Source organism: Lithobates pipiens, unplaced genomic scaffold (assembly GCF_037356315.1).
Source record: "Lithobates pipiens isolate NorthernLeopardFrog02 unplaced genomic scaffold, aLitPip1_a1.2 Scaffold_23, whole genome shotgun sequence".
In the NCBI taxonomy this organism is placed as follows: domain Eukaryota; kingdom Metazoa; phylum Chordata; class Amphibia; order Anura; family Ranidae; genus Lithobates; species Lithobates pipiens.
In genome coordinates, this window is record NW_027507785.1 from 190486172 (window position 1) to 190512030 (window position 25859).

Genomic DNA, 25859 nt, shown 5'->3' on the forward strand with positions numbered 1-25859 from the left:
TTTCTAAAGGAAAAAAATGTCGTTAAAACTGCTTGCAGCTGTAATGAATTGTCAGATCCTAGCAATATAAATAAAAATCATAAAAAAATAAATAAAAACCGGCATGGGTTCCCCCCCCCCTCCAGTCCATTACCAGGTCCTTTGGGTCCACCAAAATAAAGAAACATTGCATGGGTGTCCCTCCAAAATCCATACCAGGCCCTTCAGGTCTGGTATTATTACTGAGGGGAACCCTGCACCAAAATGTAAATAAAAATGGCGTGGGGTCCCCCAAAATCCATACTAGGCCCTTATCTGAGCACACAACCTGGCAGGTCACAGATGAGAGCGCCCCCCCCCCCCCACCTGAAGCATACCAGGCCACTCACCTTCAACATGGGCAGGGTGCTGTGGGGTCCCCCTAAAGCACCTTGTCCCCATGTTGATGGGGACAAGGGCCTCATCCCCACAACCCTTGCCCGATTGTTGTGGGGGGCTTTTTGGAATCTGGAAGCCCCCTTTAACAAGGGGACCCCCAGATCCCGGCCCCCCTAGAGTGGAGCAAAAAGTATTTAGTCAGCCACCAATTGTGCAAGTTCTCCCACTTAAAAAGATGAGAGGCCTGTAATTGTCATCATAGGTATACATCAAGTATAAGAGACAAAATGCGGAAACAAATCCAGACAATCACATTATCTGATTTTTTTAACCACTTCAGACCCAGGCCAATTCTGACATTTCTCTCCTACATGTAAATTTCCTAATTTTTTTGCTAGAAAATTACATAGAACCCCCAAACATTATATATGTTTTTTTAGCAAAGACCCTAGAGAATACAATGGCGGTCATTGCAACTTTTTATCTCGCACGGTATTTGCGCAGCAATTTTTCGAACGTGTTTTTTTCAGAAAAAAAAACAGTTTCATGCTAAAAAAAAACAAATCAGTAAAGTTAGCCCAATTTTTTTGCATAATGTGAAAGAGGAGGATACGCCGAGTAAATAGATACCCAACATGTCACACTTAAAAATTGCACGCGCTCGTGGAATGGCGCCAAACTTTGGTATTTAAAAATCCCCATAGGCGACGCTTTAAAATTTTTTACTGGTTACATGTTTTGGGTTACAGAGGAGGTCTAGGGCTAGAATTATTGCTCTCGCTCTAACGTTCGCGGCGATACCTCACATGTGTGGTTTGAACACCGTTTTCATATGTGGGCGGGACTTACGTATGCGTTCGCTTCTGTGTGCGAGCTCACGGGGACAGGGGCGCTTAAAAAATTTTTTTTTTCTTTTTTATTGTTAATTTTATTTTTATTTTTTTAGTTTTACACTTAAAAAAAAAAAAAAAAAAAAATTGATGACTTTTATTCCTATTACAAGGAATGTAAACATCCCTTGTAATAGGAATATGGCACGATCGGACCTATTTACAGTGAAATATGGGGTCAATAAGACCCCATATCTCACCTCTAGGCTGGGCAGAATAAAAACAAAAAAAAAAAAAAACGATCCTGGCTTCCTAGCCAGATTGGCGCCTTTAATTTGAATAACGAGGCCGGGCGTGACGTCATAACATCGCGCCCGGCCTCCGAACGATCATAGAGACTCCGGGGACAATCTAGTCCACCGGAAATCTCTATGATCACTTGCTGGGGCCGGCGGATCCTGTGACCGACTCACCGATGGAAACGGTGAGTCGGTAGAAGCACCGGAGGGCGGCGGGAGGGGGGGGGCGTCCCCTCCCGCCGCCCGTAAGAACGATCAAGCGGCGGAACAGCCGCTATGATCATTCTTATGGTGTAGGGAATCGCCGGCTGAAAACGGCAATATCTAAATGATGTCTGTGGACTCAGGCATCATTTAGATATAACCACCGAAACCCCATGATGTCAATAGACGTATTGCGGGTCTGAAGTGGTTAAAGAATTTATTTGCAAATTATGGTGGAAGATAAGTATTTGGTCAATATCAAAAGTTAATCTCAATACTTTGTTAAATATCCTTTTTTGGCAATGACAGAGGTCAAACATTTTCTGTAAGTCTTCACAAGGTTGACACACACTGTTGCTGGTATGTTGGCCCTTTCCTCCATGCAGATCTCCTCTAGAGCAGTGATGTTTTGGGGCTGTCCCTAGGCAACATGGAATTTAAACTCCCTTCACAGGTTTTCTATGTAGTTGAGATCTGGAGACTGGCTAGGCCACTCCAGGACCTGGAAATACTTCTTACGAAGCCACTCCTTCGTTGCCCGGGCGGTGTGTTTGGAATCATTGTCATGCTGAAAGACCCAGCCACGTTTCATCTTCAATGCCCTTGCTGATGGGAGGAGGTTTGCACTCAATATCTCACAATGCATGGCCTTATTCATTCTTTCATGTACACGGATCAGTCGTCCTGTTCCCTTTGCAGAGAAACAGCCCCAAAGCAGGATGTTGCCATCCTCATGCTTCACAGTAAGTATGGTGTTCTTTGGTTGCAACTCAGCATTCTCTCTCCTCCAAACACGACGAGTTATGTTTCTACCAAACAGTTCTACTTTGGTTTAATCTGACCATATGACATTCTCACAATCCTCTTTTGGATCATCCAAATGCTCTCTAGCAAACCTCACACGGGCCCGGACATGTACTGGCTTAATCAGGGGGCCACATCTGGCACTGCAGGATCCGAGTCCCTGGCGGTGTAGTGTGTTACTGATGGTAGCCTTTGTTACGTTGATCCCAGCTCTCTGCAGGTCATTCACTAGGTCTCCTGTGTGGTTCTGGGATTTTTGCTCACCGTTCATTTTGAACGGGGTGAGATCTTGCGTGGAGCCCCAGATTGAGGGAGATTATCAGTGGTCTTGTATGTCTTCCATTTTTTAATGATTGCTCCCACAGTTGATTTCTTCACACCAAGCTGCTTGCCTATTGCAGATTCAGTCTTCCCAGCCTGGTGCAGGTCTACAATTTTGTTTCTAGTGTCCTTCAACAGCTCTTTGGTCTTCACCATAGTGGAGTTTGGAGTGTGACTGTTTTAGGTTGTGGACAGGTGTCTTTTATACTGATAACAAGTTCAAACAGGTGCCATTAATACAGGTAACAAGTGGAGGACAGAGGAGCCTCTTAAAGAAGAAGATACAGGTCTGTGAGAGCCAGAAATCTTGCTTGTTTGTAGGCGACCAAATACTTATTTTTCACCGTAATTTGCAAATAGATTCTTTCAAAAATCAGACAATGTGATTGTCTGGATTTGTTTCCACATTTTATCTCTCATATTTGAAGTATACCTATTATGACAATTACAGGCCTCTCATCTTTTTAAGTGGGAGAACTTGCACAATTGGTGGCTGACTAAATACTTTTTTGTCCAATTGTATGTGAATGGGTATCAGGTACATTGTACCCCTGCTCATTCACCAAAGAAATGTAAAACAAAGTAAAAATGACAAGAGACAGTTTGGGACAAGTCTTTTATTAAAATATAAAAAAATAAGTGTCTTGCGATGTAACTCCATCGCCAATCACGCCACCCGACGGACCAAAAAAAGAAAAAAAACACTATAACTCCCCCTCCCATGGGAGGCTCCTGCTGACTGCAAGCTTTTTGTTTTGACAGCTGTTGCATATCTGAGGGTGGGGCCTCCATAACAGGGTGACCCCGCCCCTTCTGACATCATGTGATGTCATGTAGCATCAGAGCGGGCAGGGTCACGTACGCTCGACTCGAACATCAGGCTCATCCCTACTGACTACCGCTAATTTTGCCGTTTTCATTACTAAAATCTTGTACTTAGTCCTTATCATCCCTTCCAAGAGCTTGCATACTAATAATGTTAGGCTAACTGGTCTGTAATTCCCAGGGATGCATTTTGGCCCTTTTTTAAATATTCGTGCTACATTGGCTTTTCTCCAATCAGCTGGTACCATTCCAGTCAGTAGACTGTGAGTAAAAATTAGGAACAAACGTCTGCCCATTATTTGACAGAGTTTCCTAAGGACCCTCGGGTGCAAGCCATCTGGTCCTGGTGACTTATTAATGTTACGTTTTTCAAATCTATTTCTAATTCTGAGAGTGCTTCCTGTGATGTGTCATGAGGCTAAACACTGCAGTTTTGGTTACTGATGCCCCCCGATTCCCTTGTGAAGACTGAGGAGAAGAATAAATTCAATACCTTTGCTATCTCACCATCCTTTGTAACCAGATTCCCTTCATTCTTTATGGGGCCGATATGGTCTTTCCTCCCTCTTTTACTGTTTTTATACTTGAAGAATTTCATGGGATTTTTTTCTTTTTTTTTGCTCTCCTCCACTATGTGTCTTTTCGTGTTCTAACTTAGCCACCCTAATTGCATCCTTACATTTCTTTTTGCATTTTTTGTAAATTTTGAATGTTGATGATCCCACAGCCGTATTTTTTAAAGGCCTTCTCCTTTGCTTTTATATGCATTTTTACATTGGAGTTAAAGGGGTTGTAAAGGTTTGTTTTTTAATTTCTAAATAGGTTCCTATAAGCTAGTGCATTGTTGGTTCACTTACCTTTTCCTTCGATTTCCCTTATAAATTTTTTTTTTCTTTGTTTTCTTTGTCTGAATTTCTCACTTCCTGTTCCTCCTCAGTAAGCTGTTCAGTAAACTGTTCTGGCTGACTAACCACCAGCTCGGATGATGGTGAAAAGTTTACTGAGGAGAAACAGGAAGTGAGATATTCAGACAAAGAAAAAAAACATTTAGAAGGGAAATCGAAGGAAAAGGTAAGTGAACCAACAATGCACTAGCTTAGAGGAACCTATGTAGAAAATAAAAAAATGAACCTTTACAACCCCTTTAAGCCACCCAGGACTTTTGTTTGCTCTTTTAAATTAATTTCCCAATGGGATGCACTGGCTAATGTCCTTATTTAATATGCTCTTAAAGCAAACCCATCTCTCTTCCATGTTCTTTGTTCCTATGATTTTTAACCCAATTAATATCTTCTAGGAAGGTTCGTAGTTTCGGGAAGTTGGCTCTTTTGAAATTAGGTGTGTCTTTGTATTGCCCTTATGTTTCCTATTTGTGTGATTTATACTGAAGCTAATTGACCTGTGATACAGAGAAGACAAAACAGCGCCAACCTAAGTGCAGTATTGAAGTCCACAAGTATTTATTTAAAATGTAATACACTCACTCTCTATTGGAGTAAATCACGCACATCTTGTTTGTGAGGAAAAGAAGTTACAGGGTTCATCACAGGGCTCCCAGGGGGAAGGTGATCCTCTTATGCTGTGGAGTCTCGTCCGGTGGCTCCGGTGGTTCCCAGCGTCTCTGGCTCGATGTCGCAGCATCACGGAGGTCAGCTGATGGGTTGTTTGGGGTCGCGCTGTGATGATGTCACTGCACACGCGTTCGGAGCATGCGTGCTCCTTCATCAGGCATACTGACCACCATATTGGAAGTGGTCAAATAGGGGGAAGGCGGTGCTGATTGGCCGGTGTGATTGAGGTACCTCACCGCTGTAGGGCGGGGTTATTGCGGCTATAGCCTGGCATTTATCTTTATAATACAAGCTGGCTAAAATGTATTGTTGGAGATACAGTGAGAGAGGAGAAAGAGAGTATGTGTGTAACTAAGAGTGGACATAAGTTTAAGAGATTAATTGAAAAAAGTTTTTTTGTGTAGAGAGTAGAGTTTAAAAATGGAATTTAAAAAAAAAAAAAAAATGGAAAATAATAAATAAATAAAAGAAAAAAATATATAAAGAAAAAAAAAGAAAAAATACATTTTTTTTTTAAATTGATAATTAAAAATGTTTTTAATTAATAATAGTAAAAAATAAAAACTATCTAGAAAAATATACACACACATATATAATATATATGAGAATATGAAGATTTTAAGTAGAGAAATATATATAATGAATTGTAAGTAAGACAAAGGAAAAAAAAAAAAATATATATATATACCGTATATACTCGAGTATAAGCCGAGATTTTCAGCCTCTTTTTTGAGGCTGAAAGTGCCCCCCTCGGCTTATACTCGAGTCATCGCTGTCTGCCCGCTCGATCAGCGTGTCGAGCAGACAGACAGCGGCCATTCTAGAATTCAAAAGCCGCGCCTCCGGCTCCGCCTTCGCCTGTGATAGGCGGAACACTGAATTTCCCAGCAGCCTGTGTTCCGCCTATCACGGGCATCGTCTCATCCTCGTACTACGGACGAGGATGAGACGATGCCCGTGATAGGCGGAACACAGGCTGCTGGGAAATTGAGTGTTCCGCCTATCACGGACATCCGATAGGCGGAACAGCAGTCAGTGGGAAATTGAGTGTTCCGCCTATCACCGACGGAGGCGCGGCTTTTGAATCCTAGAATGGCCGCCGACGAAGAGCTGAAGGACGGAGGCTCGGCTCGGGACGGGACGGGCCGGGCCGGGACGGGACGCAGGCTGGACGGGACGCAGGCTGGACGGGACGCAGGCTGGACGGGACGCAGGCTGGACGGACACAGGCAGGCTGGACACAGGTAGGCTGCACGGACACACACACACACACACACACACACACACACACACACACACACACACACACGGATGCATGGACACACACACACACACACACACACACACACGGATGCATGGACACACACACACACACACACACGGATGCATGGACACACACACAGGGATGGATGGACCCACAGGGATGGACGGACACACAGGGATGGACAGGCATGTCTCACCCTCGGCTTATACACGAGTCAATAATTTTTTCCAGTTTTTTGGGGGTAAATTGGGGGCCTCGGCTTATATTCGGGTCGGCCTATACTCGAGTATATACGGTATATATATATATATATATATATATATATATATATATATATATATATATATATATATATATATATATATATATATATATATATATATATATAAGAAAATGTACAAAACACATGCGCGAGACATATGCTGTGTGTATGAGTGCCCGCACCCATCAACAAAAAGTGTATGCACATATACACAGGTAGGGATGAGCTTCGTGTTCGAGTCGAACATACATTCGACTCGAACATTGGCTGTTCGTCCGTTCGGCGAAGTCCGAACATTTTGGTCCGTTCGCGCCAAATTCGTGTGGCGCTCTCGGCCCACAATGCACTGCGATGGCGCAGTGCATTGCTGGCTCATGATTGGCCAAGCATGCACTGTGACCCCGCATGCTTGGCCAATCGCAGCGCCAGCAGCGAGGAGAGTTATGATTGGCCACAGGCAGGATGCCTGTGGCCAATCATAGCTCAGGCTGTGTAGTGCACGCCCCACACTATATAAGGCCGCCAGCGCGGCGGCCTTGTGTAGTGTGTTGGCGTCTGAAGCAGTGGGTGTTCTGTGTACCTTCAACACAGTACACACCGATCGTTTTCGGCCGATTTTCGATCTTGCTGTTGTGTAGTGGTTGTTGTCTGCGTGCCCTGACCGCAGTATACACCGCTATATTCACCTCACCTATATAGCTAGTGATCTATCTTTTATAATAGAGCTTGCAGTCAGTAGTGTTAGGAGATAGTGCGTGCTGTCTGCGTGCTCTGTACCCAGTACCTACCGCTATATCCACCTACATAGCTCTTCTCTATTTGAGCCCACTTGCCATCTGCAGGAGTGATTGGAAGTTGTGTGTGCCTCCAGCACAGCACAGTATACATCTGTATATACCCCTTTATCTCTGGTGTTCTATAATAAAGGCATCTGCAGGAGTTAGTGGGTGTTCTGTGTACCTTCAACACAGTACACACCGATCGTTTTCGGACGATTTTCGATCTTGCTGTTGTGTAGTGGTTGTTGTCTGCGTGCCCTGACTGCAGTATACACTGCTATATTCACCTCACCTATATAGCTAGTGATCTATCTTTTATAATAGAGCTTGCAGTAAGTAGTGTTAGGAGATAGTGCGTGCTGTCTGCGTGCTCTGTACCCAGTACATACCGCTATATCCACCTACATAGCTGTTCTCTATTTGAGCCCACTTGCCATCTGCAGGAGTTATTGGAAGTTGTGTGTGCCTCCAGCACAGCACAGTATACATCTGTATATACCCCTTTATCTCTGGTGTTCTATAATAAAGGCATCTGCAGGAGTTAGTTGGTGTTGTGTGCCTCTAGCACAATATACACTACCCAACTGCTTTTTTACCCAACTCCCTTCAGGCCATTACCATGTCTGGAAGGCCAGCAAGGAGAGGCAGACAGGCTCGAGCCGATAAAAGAGGGCAAGCAGGCTCTGTGTCTAGAGACAACAGTGCTGGTCCTGGACGCGGTGCATTGTCATCAGCACGTGGCCATGGGACACGCTTGTCCTTCTTTTGGGCAGCTGAACATGTTGAACCGCAACATGCCAACGACTTGGTAGAGTGGATGACCAAGCCCTCTTCATCCTCCTCATCCTCTCTCACCCAGTCTTAGGGTACTAGCAAAGCAGCTGCCAACGCATCGTCTTCCCTCCTCTCAATGTCATCATCAGTGACTCCTTCCCTAGCTGCACAAGCTGCAGCATACTGCCAGGTTTGCTACAGCGATGAAGAGGGAGGGGATGATGAGGGCACTGACTCCACGTGGGTGCCTGGAAGGAGAGAGGAGGAGGAGGAGGCACATGCCCAACGAGGCAGGATGCCCTCCGGGGGCCAGCTTAGGGGCAGCACACCGACTGAATCACACCACAGAGCTCCACCTGTGCAGTGCGCTGCCTCTGCGCGTTATTCTAAAAGTTCTTTGGTGTGGGCCTTTTTTGAGACGAGTGCATCAGATCGCACCGCTGCTATTTGCAACATATGTCTCAAGCGTATCTCACGTGGCCAAAAAATCAGCCTCTTGGGCACCACATGCTTGACCAGACATATGTTGACCTGCCATGCAGCTCGTTAGCAAGCGTACCTCAAAGACCCACACCAAAGAACAAAGCGGACCTCTCCTTGCTCCTCATCAGCTGGCATCTCCAACCCCACTAGACCTTCAGTCCTCTCTGAAACCTGCTCTGAGAGGAATGAAGGTGTAGAATTAGGTGTGTCACAGCCAAGTGCTTCCGGGAACTCTGCTAGCGGTACACCCACGTCCGATTATAGCAGGCAAATGTCCCTGCCCCAGCTGCTGGACCGGCGAAAGAAGTTCACTCCCAGCCATCCACATGCCCAGCGGTTGAATGCTAGCTTGGCTAAATTGCTAGCACTTCAACTGCTGCCTTTTCAGTTGGTAGACTCGGCCCCCTTCCGTGAGTTTGTACAATGTGCGGTTCCTCAGTGGCAGGTCCCCAAATGCCACTTTTTCTCACGGAAGGCGATTCCGGCTCTCTACCGGCATGTGGAAGGCAATGTCCTTGCCTCGCTGGACAGGGCGGTCAGCAGTAAGGTGCATATTACCGCTGACTCATGGTCCAGCAGGCATGGACAGGGACGTTACCTGTCTTTAACGGCCCATTGGGTCACTCTTCTGGCAGCTGGGAAGGATGCAGGACAAGGTGCAGTAGTGTTGGAGGTTGTTCCGTCACCACGCCTCCAAAATGCTACTATTGGTTGTGACACACCTCTCTCCTCCTCCCCCTCCTCTTCTTCTTCCTCCATGGCCTCTTCCCGTGCTGTCCTCAGAACCAGCGGTGCTCCGTAGGAATGGTGGTTTGCGACAATGGCACCAACCTCCTCTCCGCCTTCCGACAGGGACAACTGACCCATGTGCCCTGTGTAGCTCACGTCCTTAACCTGGTGGTGCAGCGGTTCTTGGGCAGGTACCCTGGCTTACAGGATGTCCTGAAGCAGGCCAGGAAAGTCTGTGTGCATTTCCGCCAATCATTTAATGCCTGTGCTCGGCTGGCTGAGCTCCAAAAGGAGTTGAACCTGCCCAAGAACCGCCTTATATGTGACATGGCCACCAGATGGAACTGCAGCGGCTGCACACGCAGGAGAGGGCCATCAATGAGTACCTGTGCGACTACGGCACCAGGACAGGGTCAGGGGAGCTTGGTTTTTTCTCACCACGCCAGTGGGGCATGATCAGCGATGCATGCACTGTCCTGTCACCGTTTGAGGAGGCCGCAAGGATGGTGAGCAGTGACAGTGCATGCATCAGTGACACTGTACCTCTTGTCCACCTCTTGGAGCATACACTGCGTGGAATAATGGACAGGGCACTTGAGGCAGAACAGAGGCAGGAAGAGGAGGGCTTCCTTGCCTCTCAAGGCTCCCTTTATCCAGACAGTGTTCCTGCTGTGCCACCCATCACACAGGAAGAGGATGAGGAGGAGGATGATTGTGTCAGCATGGAGGTGGAGGCTGGCACTCAGCATCAGCAGCAGCAGCAGCAGTCTTGTAGGGATGATTTACAGTCCCAAGAAACACATGGACTTGTACGTGGCTGGGAGGAGGTAGCTGCGGATCATGTTGTCCTTTAGGGATGAGCCGAACACCCCCCGGTTCGTACCAGAACTTTCGAACGGACCCCACGTTCGTTACGAACGTTAGAACCCCATTGAAGTCTATGGGAATCGAACGTTCGAAATGAAAAGTGCTAATTTTAACGGCTAATATGCAAGATACTGTCCTAAAAAGGGTTTGGAGACCTGGCTCCTGCCCCAGGGGACATGGGTCAATGCCTAAAATGTTTTTAAAAATGGCCGTTTTGGCGGGAGCACTGATTTTAATGACGATTAAAGTGAAAAAAAAAAGTGAAATATTCCTGTAAATATGGTGCCTGGGGGGTGTCTGTAGTATGCCTGTGAAGTGCCACGTGTTTCCCGTGTTTAGAACAGTCCCTGCACAAAATGACATTAAACGGAAATAACACCATTTAAAACTGCTTGCGGTTTTAATGTTATATCTGGTTCCTGCAATATGGTTGAAAATCATTCAGAAAAATGGCATGGGTAGCCCTCCCTGCCCATTACCAGCCTATTTGGGTCTTGTACGCATATTAAGGGGAACCCTGTACCCATATTAAAAAAAGGAAATGCGTGTGGCCCCCAGGCCCTATATACTCAGAACAGCAGTATACAGGCGGTGCAAACAAGACAGGGACTGTGTAGGTTTGTTGTGTTAAGTTGAATCTGTTTGTAATTTTCAACTGGTACATTTTTAAAGTGTAGCTCCAGTCAAAAAAACTATTTTTAAGCTTTTTGGAAAACATAGGGAAGGGTTATCACCCCTGTATAATTTGTTTTCTCGTCCATCTTTTTTTATTATTAAAGATAGATCACTAGCTATATAGGTGAGGTGAATATCGCTGGGTGTATACTGCGGTCAGGGCACGCAGACAATAACCAGATAACAGCAGAGATAAAGGGGTATATACAGATGTATACTGTGCTGTGCTGGAGGCACACACAACTTCCAATAACTCCTGCAGATGGCAATTGGGCTCAAATAGAGAACAGCTATGTAGGTGGATTATAGCGGTATGTACTGGGTACAGAGCACGCAGACAGCACGCACTATCTCCTAACACTACTGACTGCAAGCTCTATTATTAAAAATAGATCACTAGCTATATAGGTGAGGTGAATATCGCGGTGTATACTGCGGTCAGGGCACGCAGACAATAACCAGAAAACAGCAGAGATAAAGGGGTATATACAGATGTATACTGTGCTGTGCTGGAGGCACACACAACTTCCAATAACTCCTGCAGATGGCAATTGGGCTCAAATAGAGAACAGCTATGTAGGTGGATTATAGCGGTATGTACTGGGTACAGAGCACGCAGACAGCACGCACTATCTCCTAACACTACTGACTGCAAGCTCTATTATTAAAGATAGATCACTAGCTATATAGGTGAGGTGAATATAGTGGTGTATACTGCGGTCAGGGCACAGACAATAACCACTACACAACAGCAAGATAGGAAATCAGCCAAAAACGATCGGTGTGTACTGTGTTGAAGGTACACAGAACACCCACTGCTTCAGATGCCAACACACTACACGAGGCTGCCTCAATGGCGGCCTTATATAGTGTGGGGCGTGCACTACACAGCCTGAGCTATGATTGGCCACAGGCATCCTGCCTGTGGCCAATCATGGCTCTCCTCGCGGCTGGCGCTGCGATTGGCCAAGCATGCGAGGTCACAGTGCATGCTTGGCCAATCATGAGCCAGCAATGCACTGCGCCATCGCGGTGCATTGTGGGCCGTGAGCGCCACATGAATTTTGACGCGAACGGACCAAGTGTTCGGATTTAGCCGAACGGACGAACAGCCAATGTTCGAGTCGAACGTACGTTCGACTCGAACACGAAGCTCATCCCTATTGTCCTTAGTGACCCAGAGGACTCCGGACCGAATGCCTCAGCTAACCTACGCTGCATGGCCTCCCTGATCCTGCAAAGACTGCGGAAGGATCCTCGTATTCTTCGGATCAAGGAGAGGGACCATTACTGGCTGGCCACTCTCCTTGATCCACGGTACAAGGGTAAGGTTGCCGACCTTATCTTGCCATCGCAGAGGGAGCAGAGGATGAGACATCTCCGGGAGGCCTTGCAGAAAGCTCTGTGCAACGCGTTCCCAGAGACTGGGAGGTTACAAACTCCTGGTCCTGGACAACGTGTTGCTGAGGCATCGGTCAGAAGGAGCGGTGGAGAAGGTGGCCGTCTGACTGATGCTTTCAGACAATTTTTTAGTCCGCAGCCCCAAGGTATGATCGGTTCCAGCACCCATCGCCAGCGTCTGATTTACATGGGGCAAGAATACCTAGAGGCAAGGTCAGACTTGGACACCTTTCCCACCGAAAATCCTCTGGCTTACTGGGTCTTGAGGATGGATCACTGGCCAGAGCTTGCACAGTATGCAATTGAGCTACTGGCCTGTCCTGTATCCAGCGTTCTTTCGGAACGCACCTTCAGTGCTGCTGGTGGCTTTGTTACCAATCACAAGGTGCGCCTGTCCACCGAATCAGTTGATCGACTGACCTTCATCAAGATGAATCAGTCTTGGATCACCCACAGTTACCAAGCACCTGAAGCTGATGTAACCGAATAATTTTTTTTGAAATATCACATCCCTTCAAGACTGCCTATGCTGATGCTGAGTGACTGTCCTGTTATGTTGATTATCTATCCTCTTCCTCCTCCGCTGATATGTTGGAAGAACATTTCTGGTTCTGGTTGATGCCATCAGCCCAATTTTTCTGCCCCTGTTTAACAGGGGCGTTTAAGTACAATTTTTGATGCAATGCTTTGCAGCAAGGCTAATTCCTGCAATAAAACTAGAGTATATGGCAGAGGTTGCAGTGTGGTGGCACCAGCACCAGTGCCTAAGGCCAAATTTTTCTGCCCCTGTTTAACAGGGACATGTAATTACAATTCTTGATATAATATTTCACAGGAGGGCCCCTTCCTGTGCCCACCCAGAGTAATGGTGAGGACTTATAGTGTTGTGGCACCAGCACCACAACCACCAAAGGTCATTTTTTCTACCACTGTTCAACAATGGCATGTAATTACAATTCTTGATATAATCGTTCACAGCAGGGCGCTCCAGCGCCCACCAAGAGTCACTTTGAGGGCTTACAATGTTGTGGCAAAACCAACACCTTGTTCCGCCATTTCTGCAGAGCATATAGGGCAGGCCCCTACTTTCAAACATCCAATTTACAAACATCTCCTACTTGCAAACGGAAGGAGACAACAGCAAGTGAGATGAAAAAAGATGGACGACAAAACAAATTATACAGGGGTGATAACCCTTCCCTATGTTTTCCAAAAAGCTTTAAAATAGTTTTTTTGACTGGAGCTACACTTTAAAAATGTACCAGTTGAAAATTACAAACAGATTCAACTTAACACAACAAACCTACACAGTCCCTGTCTTGTTTGCACCGCCTGTATACTGCTGTTCTGAGTATATAGGGCCTGGGGGCCACACGCATTTCCTTTTTTAAATATGGGTACGGGGTTCCCCTTAATATGCGTACAAGACCTAAAGGGGCTGGTAATGGGCAGGGAGGGCTACCCATGCCATTTTTCTCAATGATTTTCAACCATATTGCAGGAACCAGATATAACATTAAAACCGCAAGCAGTTTTAAATGGTGTTATTTCCGTTTAATGTCATTTTGTGCAGGGACTGTTCTAAACACGGAAACACGTGGCACTTCACAGGCATACTACAGACACCCCCCAGGCACCATATTTAAAGGAATATTTCACTTTTTTTTTTTCACTTTAATCGTCATTAAAATCGGTGCTCCCGCCAAAATGGCCATTTTTAAAAACATTTTAGGCATTGACCCATGTCCCCTGGGGCAAGAGCCAGGTCCCCAAACCCTTTCTAGGACAGTATCTTGCATATTAGCCGTTAAAATTAGCACTTTTAATTTCGACCGTTCGAGTCCCATAGACGTCAATGGGGTTCTAAAGTTCGTTCGAATTTGGGGTCCGTTCGAAAGTTCTGGTGCAAACCGAACCGGGGGGTGTTCAGCTCATCCCTATACACAGGCCTCCGCACATGTACATGTGCGCACACACATATAAAGTCAAACATGAACTGGAGGTTCTAAAAGGCGCGTCACTCCTGAGTGTTTTGCCCAATAGATATGCGACTCTGCATACACATGCAAGGAGTACGCATGGAAAGAAGCATATATAGAGAGAAGATGCGTATAAAACCTATATAATTTATAAAAAAACATTTTTTTAGAAGAAATGCATATGTACTAATATATACCAGTGGGGATTTATCAAGGATTAGTATATATAGGGGTACTTAAGCCACATTCGTTATACAGAGAGTTTTAATAGGTTTTTTTATTACGATGGATAAGCCCTGTGGAGTTAATTGTGAAAATTAATAATAGTCAAATATTTTTACAGTATTACTATTATAATATTGGGATGGGAAATGGGGGGGGGGGGAGGGGAAACAAAGAAAGGGACAATGGGGGGGACAGAAGGGGACAAAGGAAGGGACGGGGGATGTAGTGGGAAAGGATAGTAAACAAAGATTATGTATCTCTCATAGTAACAACCCTAGTTATACAACTGAATTTATTTCTATTTTCTTGTTGAGGCCCCCAGGTGCAAGGGTGTCAAGCGTATATATATCCAGAAGGTTTCCCTCTCACAGAGACGCTTGAAGCGCTCTGCGAGGGGGAAAGATCCAGGTACCTGTTCGATCACCCTTACTTGCATGCCTTCAGTGGAACCTTGATGATGTTCTTTAAAATGTCGTGGGATGGTTAGATTAGGGTCTCCTTCTACCGATCTGCGATGTTCACCGAACCTCTTTCTTAGGGTTCGGATGGTACGTCCAATGTAGAGTAAATTGCAGGGGCAACGGATCGCATATACTACGAATTCTGAAGAACAGTTGTAAAATTCTTTAAGTTGATATGTGTTACCTTTTGTGGTGAAGGATTTTTGACGATGATGGACAAATTTGCAGGTCAAGCGCTTAAAGAGGAGCTGCACCTAAAAAAAAAATATTAAAAGCCAGCAGCTACTAATATTGCAGCTGCTGACTTTTAATAATATCACACTTACCTGTCCCAGGTTCCAGCGATGTCGGCGGCAGATGACGAGCGATCGCTCGTCTCGCTGCAGCCACCGCCGCCATCCTCTGTCAGGGAATCGGGAAGTGAAGCATGAGGGCTTCACTGCCCGGTTCCCTACTGCGCATGCGCGAGTCGCACTGCGCTGGTTCCCCGCTGTGTCTCTGGGAACTGTGTGCTTCCCAGAACACAACGGGGGGGGGGGGGCGGAGCCATGCGGGGGTGGGCGGAGCCATGCGGCGGTCTGGCCGGAAGTGGGTGCAGTTACCTGGATTATCCAGGTAACTGCACCCCCCTCCCCCCGAAAGGTGCCGATTGTGGCACCGGAAGGGGGGGAGGGATAATACTAGCGGAACTTCCCCTTTAGGGTGAAGAACCGCTTTAAGTTTTTTACATTGATACATGCCCTTCAGGGCGAGAGAGGTCCTGGGCGGTCTGAGTTTTTGTTTGTTGATTTTAGTTTGCTCGGGGCAATGAAACTTTTTACATTTCGGGCTCTACGGTATGTAATCTTGGGGTATTGGTGATTGATGATTTTAGCAAGGGGTCTTCCAAAAGGATACCCCAATGGTTTTGGAAGATCCTTTCCATTTTTTTTATGTTGAGAGTAATATTGGGTGATAAATCTAGTGGTGTGAGTTTGATAGTGGGCAGTGTGTTTGCTCTCTATGGTTTCATGTTGAAGGGGTAAGTCATGGGCTGTTTCTGACTGAGTGTCCAGGAATTTGGCAAAGGCTTCCTCTACTAAGATAGAAGGATAGCCTTTGTCCTCAAATTTTGTTTTGAACAGAGTGCATTGTTCCATATAGTCTGAATTGTGAGTACAATTTTGTTTCAGATGATTGAATTGGCTTTTTGGAATATTAGAAATCCACCTTGGGTGATGACAACTTTGGAAATGTAAATATGAGTTTCCTACAGTGGGCTTGATGTAGTTTCTTGGAAAGATGCTATTGTCAGTATGACAGAGTTCAAGATCCAGGAAGAGTAGACTATCTGAACTGGATTCGAATGAGAAAGATAGACCCAGATTATTGGTATTACAATGGGTTACAAAATCATCAAAAGTTTGTGGAGTCTAAGATGAACTCTGCTTGTGCAGTTTTCAGGGATGGGTCTAGGGCTAGGAAGTGTTTTACCACTCGGAGGCCAACATCGTGGGGGATGGATGTATACAAGGAGTTAACATCCAGAGAGACCCACTGGTAAGTGGGCTCCCAGGAGTACGTTTTTAGAATGTCCAACAAATGTGTACCATCGCATATATAGGTTGATAAGTTTTGCACCAAAGGTTGCAGGAAATGATCAATGTAGATGGAGAAAGAGCTGGTTATGCTCTCCATTGCGGCTACAATGGGTCTACCTGAGGGATTCTTGGAGTCTTTGTGTATTTTTGGGAGATGGTAAAAATATGGAGTATTATAGTATGTTCTGGATAAGAAAGAGGCTTCTGCTTTAGTGATAATATGATCCCTAAGGGCTTGCTTTATAAGTGCTTCAGCTTCTAGAGAGAAGAGGGGGAGTGGGTCGCTTTTCAAGGGTTTATATGTATTTTTATCGGACAATAATCTATTTGCTTCATTTACATAGTCATCGTGGTTTTGGATTACTACACCTCCCCCTTTGTCTGCTGTTTTAATGACAATAGGTGGTGGTGTTTGTTAATTTTTGGAGGGCCGTAGATTCTTGGAGGGTGAGGTTATTTTTACGACGCTGTGTGGAAGAGGTAGATTTACATAGACATTTTATGTCTGCATATACAACCTGATAAAAACTTTGTATATATGGGCCTTTGGCCTGGCTGGGTTTGAATATGGATTTTGGTCGAAACTGAGTATGTTTCACTGGAGGTGAATCCAACTGATATTATGTAAAATAGGGAGTGTCTGAGAGCATAGTGTTAGTGGAGGAGTCTTCATTCATATTGTACAATTCTTCTAAAATAGTTAAACAGAGGTCATCCGAGTCTGCGTCTATTGTAGACAGAAGGGGAATATTATCAATGGGCTCTGTAGTGTTAGTGGGATTCTCTTTATTGGATTTAATATTGAAAAAACGTTTTACTGTGTATGAATTTATTTAGATTTTAAATAAAGGTCTCAATTTCACACCTACCACAAATCCCAATCCGTTTATTTTATTTGTAGATTAGTGCACCAGACCTGCTGGCTGACCGACGGGGTTGGAGGTTTACTGTTTGCAGTCCCCCCAAAGAAAATCACCGGCTGCCACTGCTTTCAAATTTAGCACATGTGTGAAAGCGCTCAAACACGCCAAACAAATAACAAAATAGCAAGTGCAATAAAAAAAGTGGACGCCTCCAAATATAAATGTGAATAACATAATATAAATTGCTGAAACACAGTGCAAGTCCGTGAACCAATCCAATCTATAAAGCAGTCTGTGAAGAATTAGGTTTTCTCAGAAAATGCCACCACCTTTATTGCCTTTTGGGCATTTTCTAACCTTAAACTATGACCCTTATCACAAAGGTCAGATAAACGCACCTTCAGAACATAAATCCCCAGTTGGGCAGTGGTGGATGGAAGGGATACAAAATAGCAATCCTGGAACTGCTCACACAGCTGTCTTCAGCAAATTAGCTCAAAGATCAACTCATCCAGTCCAAGCAAATCACCACACTGTCATGAATCTGCAGTGATGTTTCTTTCCTTGATTGATTACCTCTCTGGTCTGTATATCGGTTTTAGGGACCATGCTTTTACACCTGTGTGTTTAAATAATTTTCTCTCATCATGGCTGAGGTGCAGCCTCTAACAGGAAACACTATTTTACCCCACGCACTGCAAACCAGCCTTCCCCGAGCAACAATTGTGTAAAGGCTTCCCTGGGTGATTCTTGCCATGTTCTCTATACTTGATTCCTGTGTAACGACTTTGGCTTGTTCTTCTGGCCATCCCTGTCTGCTTGTTGTCCCAACCTTTGGCTTGTCCTCCTGACTATTCTATGTTGCCCTGGACTGCTGCCTCCTCTACATCCACCAGAGCCAACTGTGAGTGGGGAGACCCTGGGGGCCCCGCCCTGGAGTCAGCTGCAGCCAAGTCCATCCTCACCATCAGAGACCCTGGTTTGTAAATGCTATAACTTTTGTACAAACCAATCAGTATATGCTTATCAGTGGTGCAAAATCAGCAGTGCATAATCAGGCTCACTTCTGCATAGAAACCAATGAGCTTCCAGGTTTTATTACCAAAGCTTAATTGAACAAGCTGGGGTTAGAAGCTCATTGGTTTCTATGCAGAAGTGAGCCTGATTTTGCACTTTCCAGCTTTAGTAAATAAACTCCATTGTGTACTTAAAAGTGGGGTATGCCAGTATGTAGCAGAATCAATTTTGACCTAAATTGATTAAGAAATTAGATTTTTTTTAAAAAATTTTTATTGGATGTGTTTTATAGCACAAAGTAAAAAATATATATATTTTTAAATTGTCTGTCTTTTTTTGTTTATCCACTTAAGGACCGCCGTATTGCCATTGTACGTCATCACAATGGCACAGGCAGGCACAAGCACGTAGATGTACGTGCCTGCCTTCCAGCGGGTGGGGGGTCTGATCGGAACCCCTCCCGCTGGATACGGCGGTCCGGTTCGCTGCAGAAGCAATCCGTGATGAGGAGATGGCCGTTGGTTTCTGGCCACCCCCTCTGGATCGCTCCTGGCCAATGACGAACTTCCTCCCACTGTGTATTCTTTACACAGGAAGGAGGAAGTGATGTCATTCTCCTCGGGGCGGTCTTTTTGACCGGACTACGAGGAGAAGACTAAAAGTAAGTGTGCACCAACACTACACTGACATGTAGGTACACACAGGCACACAAACCCCCCCTGATCCCCCCTCCCCCCCCCCCAGTCAGTGTCACTGATTGCATTGATCATTTCTTTACTGATCAATGCATTCAGTGTCAGTTGTAACAGTTAAAAAGGTCAGAGCAGTTAGTGTTAGGTCCAGGATAGCCCCCTATCACCCCCCAATAAAGAGTTAACCCTTTCACCCCCTTTTGCCAGTGTCACTAAGCGATCATTTTTCTGATCGCTGCATCAGTGTCGCTACTGTCGCTAGGTAGCTAGTTATTTTTTTAGGTTCACCGCCAGGTTTTTATATCGCTAGGTACCCCGATATACTACCCAATAATGGTTTTAACCCCCTGATTGCCCCTAGTTAACCCTTTCACCCCCTTTTGCCAGTGTCACTAAGCGATCATTTTTCTGATCGCTGCATCAGTGTCGCTACTGTCGCTAGGTAGCTAGTTATTTTTTTAGGTTCACCGCCAGGTTTTTATATCGCTAGGTACCCCGATATACTACCCAATAATGGTTTTAACCCCCTGATTGCCCCTAGTTAACCCTTTCACCCCCTTTTGCCACTGTCACTGAGCGATCATTTTTCAGATCGCTGCATTGGTGTCGCTAGTGTCGCTAGGTACCTAGTTATTTTTTTAGGTTCACCGCCAGGTTTTTATAGCGCTAGGTACCCCGATATACTACCCAATAATGGTTTTAACCCCCTGATTGCCCCTAGTTAACCCTTTCACCAGCGATCACAGTATAAAGCCGCGTACACACGAGCGGACTTTTCAACATCCAAAGTCCGAAGGACCGAGTCCGTCAGACTATCCGATCGTGTGTGGGCTGCAACGGACTTTTGATTCACCAAAGTCTGACGGACTTTAGAATATGGAACATGCTTCAAATTTTCCCGAAGGAACTCCGCCGGACCTGGTCCCCTTCGAAAACTCCGCTCGTGTGTATGCTACTCCGACGGACTAAAACCGACGCTAGGGCAGCTATTGGCTACTGGTTATGAACTTCCTTATTCGAGTCGGGTCGTACGTCATCACGTTCGAATCCGTCGGAGTTTAGTGTGATTGTGTGTGGCCAAGTCCGTTCGGCCGAAAAGTCTGTCAGAACTCCGTCGGAATTCCAGCAGAACTCCGACGGAACTCCTTTGGAAGTCTGTCGGACTTAAGTCCGCTCGTGTGTACGGGGCATAAGTGTCACTGGTGACGCTGGTTAGCCAGTTAGTTATTTAGGTTCCCCATCAGGTTTTTATATAGCGCCAGGGACCCCCATATACTACCTAATAAAATTTTGAACCCCCTGATTGCCCCTAGTTAACCCTTTCACCACTGATCACCGTATAAGTGTTACGGGTGACTCTGGTTAGTTTGCTTTTTATAGCATCAGGGCACCCACCATTTATTACCCAATAAAGGTTTAACCCCCTGATCACCTGGCGGGTGATATCAATTAGGTTTTAGGGTCAGGGTCTGCGTCACCCCAGGCAGCGCTAGGTTAGTGCCAGTACTGCTAACACCCACACGCAAAGCATAAACCTCCCGTAGTGGTATAGAATCTGAACAGATCAATATCTGATCTGATCAGATCTATACTAGCGTCCCCAGCAGTTCAGGGTTCCAAAAAAACGCATTGTTAGCGGGATCAGCCCAGATACCTGCTGGCACCTGCGTTTTGCCCCTCTGCCCAGCCCACCCAAGTGCAGTATCAATCGATCACTGTCACTTACAAAACACTAAACACATAACTGCAGCGATCGCAGAGTCAGGCCTGATCCCTGCGATCGCTAACAGTTTTTTTGCTATCATTTTATATTTAAATCCGGAAGGCAGTGCTTGGTATTCGGGGTCCCGTACGTGGCTAGGCTCCCAAAAAGTCCCCCACATGTGGTATCCCCGTACTCGGGAGAAGCAGCAGAATTTATTTTGGGGTGTAATTTGACTTATGCCCATAGCATGTGTGAGCAATATATCATTTAGTGACAACTTTGTGCAAAAAAAAAAAAGTTTGTAATATTCCCGCATCTTGTGTCAAAATATAAAATATTCCATGGACTCAACATGCCTCTCAGTAAATATCTTGGGGTGTCTACTTTCCAAAATGGGGTCATTTTGGGGGGTTTTGTGCTATTTTGGCATTTTATGGCCTTCGAAACTGTGATAGGTAGTGAGGAGTGAAATCAAAAATTTGCACCCTTAGAAATCCTGAAGGTGGTGATTGGTTTTCAGGGTGCTGTGCGCGACTAGACTCCCAAAAAGTCCCACACATGTGATATCCCCATACTCAGGAGAAGTAGCGGAATATATTTTGGGGTGCAATTCCACATATAACCATGGCATGTGTGAGCAATATATCATTTAGTGACAACTTTTTGTAATTTTTTTTTTTTTGTCATTATTCAATCCCTTAGGACAAAAAAAAATAAATATTCAATGGGCTCAACATACCCATCAGCAATTTCCTTGGGGTGTCTACTTTCCAAAATGGGGTCATTTGGGGGGGGTTTTTACTGCCCTGCCATTTTAGCACCTCAAGAAATGAGATAGGCAGTCATAAATTAAAAGCTGTGTAAATTCCAGAAAATGTACTCTAGTTTGTAGACGCTATAACTTTTGCGCAAACCAAAAAATATACGCTTATTGACATTTTTTTTTACTAAAGACATGTGGCTGAATAAATTTTGCCCTCAATGTATGACTAAAATTTAGTTTATTTGATTTTTCTTATAACAAAAAGAAGAAAATATCTTTTTTTTTCAAAATTTTCGCTCTTTTTCCATTTATATCGCAAAAAATAAAAATCGCAGAGGCAATCAAATACCATCAAAAGAAAGCTCTATTTGTGGGAAGAAAAGGACGCAAATTTCGTTTGGGTGCAATATTGCATGACCGCGCAATTACCAGTTAAAGCAGCGCAGTGCGAAATTGGAAAAAGACCTCTGGTCCTTAACCACTTGCCGCCCGCCCTATTAGAAATAGACGGCGGCAAAGTGATTTGATAATCCTGACCGGACGTCATATGATGTCCTCAGGATTATGAGCCGCTGCGCGCCCCCGGGGGCGCGCATCGCGGCGATCGTTGTTGCGGGGTGTCAGTCTGACACCCGGCAACTACGATCTTGGTAAAGAGTCTCCGACGGAGACTCTTTACCACGTGATCAGCCGTGTCCAATCACGGCTGATCACAGTGTAAATGGGAAGAGCCGGTGATCAGCTTTTCCTCACTCGTGTCTGTCAGACGCGAGTAGAGGAGAGCCGATCAGCTGCCCCCCCGAGGATGCCCACACTGGACCACCAGGGACACCAAAAGGGAAAAGGTAATCCTCCTTAGACCACCAGGGATGCCCATGGTCAGCACAATGGATGGCAATCAGTGCCCATAATGGATGCCAATCAGTGCCCACAATGGGCACCACTGATTGGCATGCATTATTGTTTGGCACTGATTGGCATCCATTAGTACAGTATAAAACCAATGCCGCCTATGAGTGCCCACCTGTGCCGCCTATGAGTGCCCACCTGTGCCGCCTATGAGTGCCCACCTGTGCCGCCTATGAGTGCCCACCCATGCCCATCTGTGCCGCCTATCCATGCCCATCTGTGCCACCTATCCATGCCCATCTGTGCCACCTATCCATGCCAATCCGTGCCAGCTATCAGTGCCAATTTGTGCCACCTATCAGTGTCCATCCGTGTCGCCCATCCGTGTCGCCCATCCGTGCCGCCTATCAGTGCCGCCTATCAGTGTCCATCAATGCCACCTCATCAGTGCCACTTCATTGGTGCCCATCAGTGCCGCCTTATCAGTGCCCATCAGTGAAGGAGAAAACGTACTTATTTACAAAGTTTTGAAACTGAAACAAAAAAACATTTTTTTTTTCAAAATTTTCGGTATTTTTTTATTTGTAGCGCAAAAAATAAAAACCGTAGAGGTGATCAAATACCACCAAAAGAAAGCTCTATTTGTGGGAAAAAAATGATAAAAATTTCATTTGGGTACAGTGTAGCATGACCGCGCAATTGTCATTCAAAGTGCGACAGCGCTGAAAGCTCAAAATTGGTCTGGGCAGGAAGGTGTTTAAGTCCCCTTTATTGAAGTGGCTAAGGTGTTTATTGGTCCGGGGCTGTAGTGGTTATAGTGCAAAAAATAAAAACTACAGAGGTGATCAAATACCACCAAAAGAACGCTCTATTTGTGGGGAAAAAAGGACATAATTTTATTTGAGTACAACGTCGCACAACTGCACAATTGTCAGTTGTAACGCAGTGCCAAATCGCCAAAAAAATTGGCTGGTCATGAACAGAAGTAAACCTTTTGGAGCTGACGTGGTTAAAGAAAAAGTTAAAATCGCACTCACATGTAATATGAAGAGATCCGTATGTAGATCCTATGAAGCAACGCTGTTGTACTCAGTAGCGGTTGTGTGGAGCACTGGATGGATGAATGCAGGCTGTTGGTTCTCATCCATCCATCCTATGAGCAAGTAATAATTTTTAGTGCTGTGGCTGAGAACAGTTTTTGCCTTTAAAACCACAGTTCCAGTATTTTCTCTTGCTCCAGTTGATTTCTGTACAATTCATTTGGTATAGTGTTCCATATATTGCATGATATTTTATACTGCAGCATGAGAGAACACAAAGTAGTTTTATTATCTGTCCCATTTATGAAAACATTACCCAGAAATGTCAAATCTTTGCAAGTCAAAGCGGCCAGGGATTTGGCCACAAGCACGTGTGTTGTAGTCTGCAAGCCACGGCATAAAAAAGTTGTGTTATTTCAAAGTTCAAATTACATACTTTTTCCTTGCACTGTATATTTTAAAATAAATACATTTGTTTTTACCATTTTTCTGAACATATTTTTTTTAATTGTTTTTTTTAGGTACATGTCGGATAATCCAGAATGACCTTGATGAAAACTTCTTAGAACTGGATGAAAGTCATGAAAATGAGGTCTTTTATGAAGAAGGCGAAACTGTCAGCTTTAAATGTAAAACTGGATATAGAAAGTCGAGTGGACTGACTGGAACATGTACTAAATCTGAAAAACAACCAGCAGAATATACACTGACTTATCCTACTTGTAGAGGTGAGTAGCAATTTATTAAACATTTTGTAATCATTTCAAAAATATATTGCATATACAGGCATACCCCACTTTTTTTTACAGGTTTTATTACCAAAGCTTAACCACCTCAGTACAGTGCAGTTACACCCCCTTCCTGACCAGACCAATTTTCAGCTTTCAGCGCTCTCACACTTTGAATGACAATTACTCAGTCATCCAACACAGTATCCATATGAAACTTGCGTCCTTTTTTCCACACAAATAGAGCTTTCTTTTAGTGGTATTTAATCACTAGTGGGCTTTTTATTTTTTGTGCTATAAATAAAATAAAACATAAATTTTGTGAAAAAAATGCCTTTTTCTTCGTTTCTGTCATAAATTTTTGCTAATTAGTAATTTTTCTTCATAAATTTTGGCCAAAATTTATACTGCTACATATCTTTGGTAAAAATAACCCACATTAGTATATATTATTTGGTCTTTGTGAAAGTTATAGAGTCTACAATCTATGGTGCCAATCACTAAAAATTCATCACTTCTGATCAGGCCTTCAGTACATCAGGTGTACCTCATTTCTTAAGACTCTAACTAGTCAGGAAAGTACAAATACCCCCCAAATGACCCCTTTTTACAAAGTAGACATCCCAAGGTATTAAGTAAGTAGCATGGTGAGTTTTTTTAAGTTGTCATTTTTTCCCACAATTCTTTGCAAAATGAAGATTTTTTATTTTTTTTTATTTTTTTTTACTAAATTGTCATATTATCAGGTTATTTCTCACACACAGCATATGTATACAACAAATTACCCCCCAAAATACATTCTGCTACTCTTCCCGAGTACGGCGATACCACATGTGTGAGACTTTTACACAGCCTGGCCACATACAGAGCACCAACATCGATGTAGTACCTTCAGACGTTCTACGAGCAAAAATGACGCATCTCATTTCTCAACCACCTATTACACTTTTGAAGGCCCTGGAGTACCAGGGCAATGGAATTTCCCATAAAATCACCCCATTTTGGAAAGCTAACACCCCAACGTATAATCTGTGAGGCATAATGAGTCTTTTGAATGGTTAATTTTTTTCCAGAAGTTTTTGGAATATGTGGAAAAAAATTAAAACGCATTTTTTTTTTACACAAAATTGTCAATTTATAAGATATTTCTAACACATAGCATGTATATAGCAAAAATTACACCCCAAAATACATTCTGCTACTCTTCCCGAGTACGGCGATACCACGTGTGTGAGACTTTTACACAGCCTGGCCACATACAGAGCACTAACATTGATGTAGTACCTTCAGACGTTCTATGAGCAAAAATTACGCATCTCATTTCTCAACCACCTATTACACTTTTGAAGGCCCTGGAGTACCAGGACAATGGAATTTCCCATAAAATGACCCCATTTTGGAAAGCAAACACCCCAACGTATAATCTGTGAGGCATAATGAGTCTTTTGAACGGTTCATTTTTTTCCAGAAGTTTTTGGAATATGTGGAAAAAAATTAAAACGCATTTTTTTT

General features: G+C 44.5%; 1 protein-coding gene across 4 annotated transcripts in view; it reads left to right on the top strand.

Moving 5' to 3' along the window:
- The window catches only part of LOC143928076 (coagulation factor XIII B chain-like), a 1173165-nt gene that overhangs the window by 1139838 nt on the left and 7468 nt on the right, over nt 1–25859 (top strand). For all 4 annotated transcript variants that reach the window (XM_077452688.1, XM_077452689.1, XM_077452690.1 and 1 more), the window contains one exon: nt 24141–24347. In XM_077452688.1, coding sequence (XP_077308814.1) covers nt 24141–24347 — 207 coding nt within the window. The remainder of the gene's footprint in view (nt 1–24140; nt 24348–25859) is intronic.